Genomic DNA, 9,539 nt, shown 5'->3' on the forward strand with positions numbered 1-9,539 from the left:
ACCGGTCAAAGCTATTTCTAGCTCTTTCTGGGTGGTCTAAGCTGTTCCTTGCCTTTCCTGAACGATCCACGCTTCTTCTTGACAACTTTTCTTTCTTGTCAGTACTAGCTCTTGATTTCTCTTTACTGTCAGTGCTTAGCCGAGATTTTTCTCTCTGTCCAGTGCTAGGCCTACCCTTTTCTCTATGGTCTGTGCTCGGCCTTGACTTCTCCGTTTTCTGGTCTGTAGAGTTCTGTGGCTGATCTGGTTGATCTTCTGTCTTTTCAGATACATTTCGAAGGCGGGGTAATTTCTCAATAGCTGATATAAAGTTCCTGAGATGTCTTAAATACTCAGGGAAGAGCTCCAAATTGCAGTGGTTTCCTCCCTTGAGCCACAATGGTTCATATTTCTCTTTACACAGCTCCCATAGCTGCTTACCATGGGAAAAGTCCACAACTTCATCCTCAGTTCCCTGCCGACACCAAAAACAAAGTCAAATGGGGCACTCACAGAAGGCATTCAAGTCGGTATCAGATTAATGTTATACAAATTGATGAATGGAAAATACATCATAATAAACACAGAAACGTTTTGATTTTTCGGCTGCAGTACTAGTAATTTTCTGATTTTAAAGGTCTCAAGTCTCTGTTTTGACTGAACTGTCTGCCATCTGATAATTTTATCTAAGCCGGATAAAATTTTAACTATTGCATTAACTAATAAAAGCCACAAACATTCAATCTGATTACATCATTGGAAAATTATACCCCTTCACAACAATGAAGCAACCCCACTTTTAATTCAGCCTCATTAATCATAAGTGAACTTGGTATAGCTCCAGGAAACTGGTCACTAATCAGGCTATATATGATGCATCTAACAAGCCAGTTTATCCTCCATTGTAAAATATGCACGATTCAGGCATGAAATTAAGGGATTGAAGGACAAATGAACTCACATGAATTACCAGAACTGGGCAGTCGACCAGAGGAATTTTATCAATGTTCTGAAATTAAAAACAACGAGGTTAAGTATCAACTAGTAACAAACACAATTTCACAACTTAAATCATCAAATGTTAAGCTACATATGGTCCAAACAAAGCATAATACAGAAGATAATTAAACCTTGTAAATGTCAAACCAGAATGTTCTCTTCACAGGATACATAACACGAAGGCCAGACAAGATTGGACTATGAAGAATGACAGCCCTGAGTCGAGGCAAATGTGTAGCCAATTCCAGAGCAGGTCCACTTCCAACTGACTGTCCATACAATATTATATCTTCCTCCTTAACTCCATAACTCTCCTCAAGACTTTTATAGGCCGCCTCTATGTCTGCATATGTATCCTGCTCACTTGGCTAATTGCCACACATAAATCAGCATTTCTTTTTTGGCTAAAACCCAAATCAACAGTACTATTTTCCCAAAACATCACAATTTTACATGTAAAAGAGAGAGTTTTATATTTCTTTCTCCTTTGACTTTTACATATTTTTCCGGCAGTGACACGTGCTAAAGTGTGTTTGGCCTCATATGTTGCAGTAAACATTAGAAGTTCCAAGACAGAAAAGACAGGAATATACCTTTCCAGAAGACTGTCCATACCCAGAATAATCGTACCTGAATTAGCACAAAAAATCACACCCATCTTCTCATTAATAGTTGATCAAATAAATAATAATATAAAAATGATAAAAACCTAACTGCATCAAATACATGAAAGTATTCCTTAACATGTGTTTAACATGGTTCTAATAGATGAAGTTTTGAGAGCAAAAAGAAAAAGAAGAAGTTTACAAAAACTAACCCCATGAGGCTAACGTTAAGATGAACACTGAGCTCGCTGAAAATGTGAAACATCTGACCAAGATCAGCAGCATTTCCATGAGAATACAACACAGTGAGTGAAGCCGATGGGTTCTTCACGTACAAAGCAATAATCTCGTTTCCTTTTTTGGTGTTCAATTTCAAAACATCCACGTCGTCTCTCTGGTGGACATCTGAGATCCTGAGTTTCCCAGTTGCTTCATCGACAATTATGGAATACGACGGAGGGTTTGGCGGGAAGAAGGCGAACTTCGCCGCCATAGAGGATGTTGCAGTACCCATTTGGATTGACGAAACCACTAAAAACACAAGATTAGAATCAGTTTTAGGTGTGAAAAGTTGATAATAAGAATTGCATGGTAAAGTAGTAAAGTTTTAAACTATAATTTAAGGGTTTGATTAAGTGTTTTTTTGTTTCTCTGGCGTGTAGAAAGAGAAAACAAAGAGGTTAAGGTTTGAGTTAAAATTTTATAGAATATGGGGTTTGGTGGTTTGTGTTTGTTTCTTGAGAAAATGAATGGAGGCGCTATGATTTTTGGCAGAAGAGAAAGACAGAACATGGAAAGGACAAAGTAAGCTAGAAGAAAGAATTTTTGTCGGTTATTTACCTTATAAGAGTGATTAGCGGCTTCCAAATGCGTTAATTAAAAGTTATAAAAGCTGATAAATTAAATTAAAATATTATGAATACACGTGTAAAAGTTTTGGAATTACAATGTTGAATTTTTGAAATTCAATTTAGAGAAGAGGCATAAGCCATTCATTCATATAATATCTAGTGGGGGCAGTAGTCTGGAAAATGAAATCATGGGTTGGCCATCTTGTTCAAATAATGCATGGCAATAAATGTTTAATGTTTATATCTTTTTTTACCTAAGCATACTCTTCCATAAATAGGAATTTTCTTCAATTACCATTCTACAAAATACATTATGGAATTTTTTTTTTCTATAATCGAGGTGTCTGAGTCAGTTTATGTGTATCTCAACTAATCTTCGAAGTCCATTGAACACCTTACAAACTCAAATGATCAGATAAATCATAATGTTATTGTGATATATAACCCTAAAGTTTGAATCGAGAAACTCAAAGATATGAGTAAACCTCTTTGATCACCAGACTGACCTGGATTTAAGATACGTATATATATATTCATATGATATCCCAAATGATTTTAATATGAAATTCTACTTCTAATTTATATACGATAGAATGAAAAAACAAATAAAGTGTATCAAATGAGTTGACTAATCATTTTATGTAACATTAAGATAGGGTCTTGACTGACATATCTTTACCAATCAATCTATAATTTCGAGTTTTCGAAGGGTAAAACTTGACTTTTCCTATAATTGCTTTTCTACGAAATTATCTCTTCATATAGTATAAAATAACTGAATTAACTCAAAAAAAATGTCACATCCATCCACCCGTCTTATTAGGAAAATATATTCAGATTCCCAAATATTACTAGTATATTTGCATGTCATTTCATCAATCCTTTTTTATTATCCGTAGATTTTATTTTCTTTATTGGACGTTTTAGTGTCTTTTTTTGTTTTCTATAGGTAATTAAGGATATCTGGATCAGTTTATACATATTTTAACTAATCTCTTGAAGTAATTAGTGATATTCAGATCCCTCGGGATAGGAGTAAATCCAGTCCCTTTGAGAGTAGGCCTAGACCTACCTTCATATTATTTTTTTTAAATTATTAATATATAGATCCACAAAAAATTGCTATTAATATATATACTCAAACTTACTCTCATATTTAAAAATAAATTAGAACTATTATACATATATCTAGGTCCACAAAAAACTTGTTATTAATATATATATTCCAAGCCCACTTAAAATTTTCTCCACTCTTTGTCTCCGTTAGCTTTTTATGATTTTATCCACTAAATTCTTTACTCTCTCATTCTCTCATTCTCTTTCTCATGTTATTAGCTCTTAAAACTTTTAAGGACTGAAATTGTTAAAGCTTTCACTACTTAAGATGTCACAATTAGTTTCGTTTTCTATTTTATCAGTTTTAGGTATGTGTATTGTTTATTTGAATTTAGTTTATCTTAAGGTTGAGTTATGCTTGTTTTTTTTGTGAGTATATTTTGTGTTTTGTGTCTAAGAATGAACCTGTTTTCCCAAATTAAAACCTTAAATATATTTTAAAGGACATTATTCTTCACTCTCGCCCACTACTTTCCTACATTTCAAACGTCATCGTTCGGCTGTTCAAAATTATTAAAAAAAATTTTAGTTACTATCTATGTTTATACCAAGAAAATTCCCCATTTTTAAATTAATTCATATCTAAAGTCAACACAATGTTGACTTAATTTAAGTTTTAGTTTACTTTAGCTTAGGTTAGATCTGATCAAAGTCATGAAAATTTATATTATAATCTTTGGATGCCAAAAATTAAAAAAAAAAAAATATTAAAAGAAATTTTGCTAAAGGTTTACTCAACACATTTACTCAAAATTTTGCTTCTCATAAATTTATTCAAGCAAGAAAGTAGTGTGTTATTATATTCTTTTCTCTTATGTTTTTAATATTGTATTATTATTATTTTTGCTTAAGGTTTGATATTTTTTAAAGTTTGCACTAGTTGTTTGACAAACAATGGCGGAGCCGCGAAGGCCCTCTTTCAACAAAAATCCTAGATCCGCCACTATCTCAAGGTAATCAAGGATATCCGGGCTAGTTTGCACGTATCTCAACTAATCTCGCATACACCTCAACTAATCCCTTGAGGTCTTAAAGTTAAGGGTCGGGTAATCCTCCAATTGTCACTCTTATTAGCAACAGAAGGAAATCGAACTCAAGACGTTTTAAGTAATATATCCAAAAGTCTCAGTTGACCATGTGGCCACGTAAGGGTTAGTTATTTGACGTTTTAGTTCATATTAGGTCTTGTTGATAAAAATTAATACAAATATCGTTAATAGTATATCAATATTCTCCTATAGAATTATGTGTCTTAGAATATGATATTATGATAAATAATATAAATAACTATTTTCTTAATTTAAATGTATGTTCGTGAAGTTAATATATATATACAAAAGATGAGTTGTCACTACTTTAGAATTAATTGGAGAGGTCGTTATAATTAATACCAAAACCAAAAAGTTGCTTTCATGACTTTTGCTCTCATAAACATTATAAAAAAAATAAAGGGAAAAAGATTTTATATTGGAAGCAAAAGCAAATACGAATGATGAATAAGTGGGGGACTAATGACCATAACCTAATTACAAAACAAAGAAAATATATATACACATATATATATATATATAAGTGGGACATCTTCATTATTATGTATAAACTACAATCCATCTTTACTTTTGACTTTCAAGTTATGATATATTTCTCACAGCTAAGCTCCCACCCATTTTATATAACCAACTGCTAGCTAAGCTAATCATCTCCTTAATTTGTTCTTAATTAACATAACTCAAGCACAACACTCCCTCTCCATGTTGAAATGATGATTTCTTCACATTTATGATTGTACAGGGCTTTGAAAACGCCAAGGAAGAATGAATGGCTAATATTTTCGGCTTCTTGTGAGCTTCTGGTATTGTAATTGTGGTGGTGGGTTGGGAATGGCAGCTACTGTTTGGAACTGTAGAATGGAGCCCAAGCGTGCGGTTGTAAGGGAGCAAGCAATTAATCACCTTCAATCAACACCTTCTGGGCTTTGTCAGAACAATCGACATGCTTAATTGAATGCGAAAGAAACATGGTTCATCATTTATTTTTCTCCAAGTACTCAGATTTAAAGGATGTATGACAACATATAGTGAAACTGTAGTGTGCTTAAGATTAATCTCTAATCACCAAAACAAATCTCCTTGGGAAAATATGTCAGCCCTAAGTCGTTAATGTTATATCTCACGCCTTAAACAAACGGTAAATTAAAGAATCAAACAGATCACACACACACACAAGAACACCAAGATTTCCTGTGGTTCACTTACTCAATTCGAGTAAGTTACGTCCACGTTAAGCTCGGGAAACAAGCGAGCTCACTGCACTAAAATTTACCAAGAACTCAGTTCAGATTACACACAGTATATCAAGCCCCTCAATCCTTATCTAAATCTGTAACTCACCATAGAGATCCTATCTTTGAAATCCCTAATGATCTATGTATACTAATACACTCGAATGACCTGAAACCAGCCACTCAATCACCAGTTACAAGATTCAATCCACAAAATTAATTAATAAATCCTAACAAACCCAATTTTGCTGATGAAGAAGAGAGAGATAAAACGCTTTAGCTCTCAATCTACCCTATTGGTAAGCTTTTATATGGTTGACTAAGGGACTCATTCCAACCATTGGATCTTCAGTTAATCAACGCTCAAAAGACCTTGCTTCATTTAATCATAAAACGTCACCGTTTCAAGCCATCACAATAACAGTAAATCTCTACAAATTAAGGTAGAATTAAGTCGCCATTCATTTAATTTATGTGTAATCTTGTAACTAGGCGTTCATTCTTTGACTACTTGACCAGTCATTGATCATATTCACCTGATGACCCGATGACAATAGCCCAAAAAACAGAAAAACCATAGTTAGGCCTTTGACTTTGGACCAGCCCCTGGGTTGGTCAGGACTTTGGAGATCACTCTTTTGTTTCCTACGCATGCCAAGAAAAATTCATGGAAAATGGATATCAAGAAGTTGAAGGAGGTCTTAGAAGTGATCAAAAAATTGTTCATGTGAACCCGACGAAATCAATAGTGGGTGTATTGGTATTTGGTAACTGAGAAAATTAAGACAAGACTTTCAAACATTTGATAATAATCATACTTTTGTTATTACTTATTGACTTTGCTTATACATGCATTAGCAACTTTACTGTGGCCTGTTCCATTTTATAAAGTTAATTTCGTCGATTTTGAATAATTACCATGTTATTACTTGTGCTATTTTTGTTGATTGTGGTGTTCATGTGGAGCAACATGGTTTCAGCTACAATCCAAGTGACACTTGGGTTGGAACATTGCGCAATTTCCGACGACGGAAGAAACTTGCAGCCTGCTGTTTAAGAACCTTGTGAGAATTCCAGTCTCGCAGTCCTCAAGGGACACCCACTGAATATCAATAAAATGATAAGTTGTTGAAAGCAAACTCTGTTAATTCTTCAAACTCCAATGTTCTAGCTAAACTCTCACACCTTTTTACGATTTACTATTTGTTTTTGTGGTTCCATGCTGCCATAGAGCTACACCTACACTAAGGAACATTGAAATACTCAATATTCATGTTTAAATATACGGGGAACAGTAACCTCTCAAATATATAATAATTGAACATAGAAAACTTAGCCTTAAATTAACTAAATCAAAATGCCACCCTCCTCGCAAACCAAGCAAAGATCTTCTCGTTGATTGCATGGCGGTAGACAGGCGCAAAACACACATTTCTTACGTTTCACGTTATCGTATGAACCAACACACCACCGCTTGTTAATGTTAAGTTGATTCATGGCCCTCTCACTTAATTCATTTTATTTTTTCAACTTTTGTTGGTACTATTGAATCTCTCTGTTGGGACCATCGAATTTCCCTGTGATTATAAACGCTTCGAGATTTTCGTTTCAATTGATACAATACAAATCAACACATGGGCTGACTCGAGAGTTGATGCAGTCGTTATTTATTACGAGATTGTTTATTAAATTATAATATTAATAGCCACCATTTTACTGAAGGCAGGGAGGATGTTGGAACCATAGTTCCTCTCCTAACTTTGACTTGGGCTCGTATGTTGTGTAGCTAGCTGCTAGGTGTTAAAATCTATATACTGTATATATTTGACTTGTATTTCAAGTTATGATGAAGTACTCTCTATATAAATACACTGCTTTGTGCCTTCATATATCTCTCTTCTCCTGCCTGATTTCGACAACAAACATACCCTAGCTACCAACCAAATTAAGAAGAAACACATCCATGGCTCCATTGGGGTTAACATGTTTCCTTTTTATACTTCTTTTTACTACTTCAAGCTTCTCCAATATTACCGCTTATGCACACCATCAAGGTAATAGTACTTCGGTATTTCCATTTTCTTTCTCTTGCTCACAGCTCAACCCAGCAAAAGCCACTACTTTTAGTTTCAGGTTAATTACTAATTACTAAAGTTTAATTAATTTCCTTTTAGATGGCGATGCAGCTGTTGAAGTTGATGCTGTTTCAAAGGGAAAGGTAAAGACGTTTTGATATGTAATATTTTTTTGTTTTTGGGCACATTATTTTTTTTATTAAAACGATATGTTCCCTGCAGGGAGTCGTCGATGGTGAGATCACTTCAACTGGTGCGAACGATCAAAGACCTGGCGGAAGGAGAATGGGTTCCGTCGTTCAAGTAAGGAAGGCAAAGAAGGTGAAGGTGTCTGGTGTTTCTGGAGAAACAAGTCAATTTGCTGCTGGAGGAGTTGTAGACCAAAGGAAGAAGATGTCTAATGTAGCATGTAAACAAGGAGTTGGTCATCAATTTTCTAAAGAAGCGGATCAGAAAGAATTTGTAGCTTTCAATGCTGATTATCGTGCACCCAGGCACCACCCACCTAAGAACAACTGATGTAAAGAAGGAATTATGAATATTAATTCTCTGCTTTCAAAGTTTAGGCTGAAATACTCCTGGTTTCCTTCTGTTTGCACTTTGCTCCTTCCTCAAGAACTATGATATATTGTGCACTGCATCATTAATTACCAAATTAGTAGTGCTCAGTTTTTGTTTTTCTGCAATGCATTGTAATCAGAAAATTTTGAATGAATTACCAAAGAAGTAAATTACCCAGGTTTCAGTTCATTTGTGTGAGAAGTAATGTAATATCGGGTATAGTTTAAAACTGTTTTCAATGTAGTTTTGATGAGAAAATGAAGATTAAGCTGCATATGGCGGTGGGAGCCTAGCTAGGAGTTGCATGCATTCCACGGAAACCTAAATGGGTGGGGGTGTGATGAGAAGGCAGGCATGGTTTAGTCAAATCAAATGTCATTGGTGTCTCCCATACACAAGAACATGAGTTTGGTAAATTGAAAAATCTGAAATGCAGTTACCAAAATAAAGGCCAGCGAATGAAGTAGCTAGGAATGGAAAATGAATAAGGGCAGCACGTGAAGGCGTTTTCAAGTTGATATTTTTACCGGAAATATTGGTTACAGGATATTCAGTAGGAGTCAGTGTTGCCCGTGTTGCCAAATTGTTAATAGAAACAACAAATTGTTGGTGTTGGTGCTCGTAATACATTACAGAGAGAAGAAGGCTTTATCTTTTTTATTTGAGGAGTTGTCGTTTCAAGATCAACAAGGTTGAGTTGAAGTTTCAGTCTTGTGTCATTGCAACTCAAAGTGATGAGATGAGTTTAACTGGATTTAGACACTGTTCTACCACAAGCCCACGTGGGTTGGGTAAGTCCTTTTTCTAGTAAATTAAATATTTTATTGTAAGATGGAGCAAAACCTTGTTGAATTTCTTTGAACAAATTTAAAAAGGAGGAAGGGTCTCTTCATTAAGAATGCAATGCAGATACACAGGTTTTTGATTGATTCAAGTTTATATGTTATGGATTCTTCAAACTCTTGTTTAAATAGCATCAAAACAAGGTGCTGGAGGTCGAGTACTGACAAACAAATAATTTGGTTCAACAATATTGATATTTATGTTGATTCTAATCCCTAGTTTTTAATAG

General features: G+C 34.5%; 1 protein-coding gene across 1 annotated transcript; it reads right to left on the minus strand.

The window, feature by feature from the left end:
* Window positions 1-4: 4 nt before the first annotated feature.
* On the minus strand, window positions 5-2,418 carry LOC116131771 (alpha/beta hydrolase domain-containing protein 17B-like; the record flags this gene model as incomplete). Its single annotated transcript, XM_031417451.1, has 5 exons — window positions 1,796-2,418; window positions 1,572-1,608; window positions 1,110-1,346; window positions 941-988; window positions 5-454 (listed from the first exon to the last, which is right to left on the minus strand). Coding segments are annotated over exons 1-5 (1,074 nt in total), but the record flags the coding sequence as incomplete, so codon positions are not given.
* Window positions 2,419-9,539: the final 7,121 nt, after the last annotated feature.

This window comes from Pistacia vera, unplaced genomic scaffold (genome assembly GCF_008641045.1).
Source record: "Pistacia vera cultivar Batoury unplaced genomic scaffold, PisVer_v2 Contig107, whole genome shotgun sequence".
Taxonomy (NCBI): Eukaryota; Viridiplantae; Streptophyta; class Magnoliopsida; order Sapindales; family Anacardiaceae; genus Pistacia; species Pistacia vera.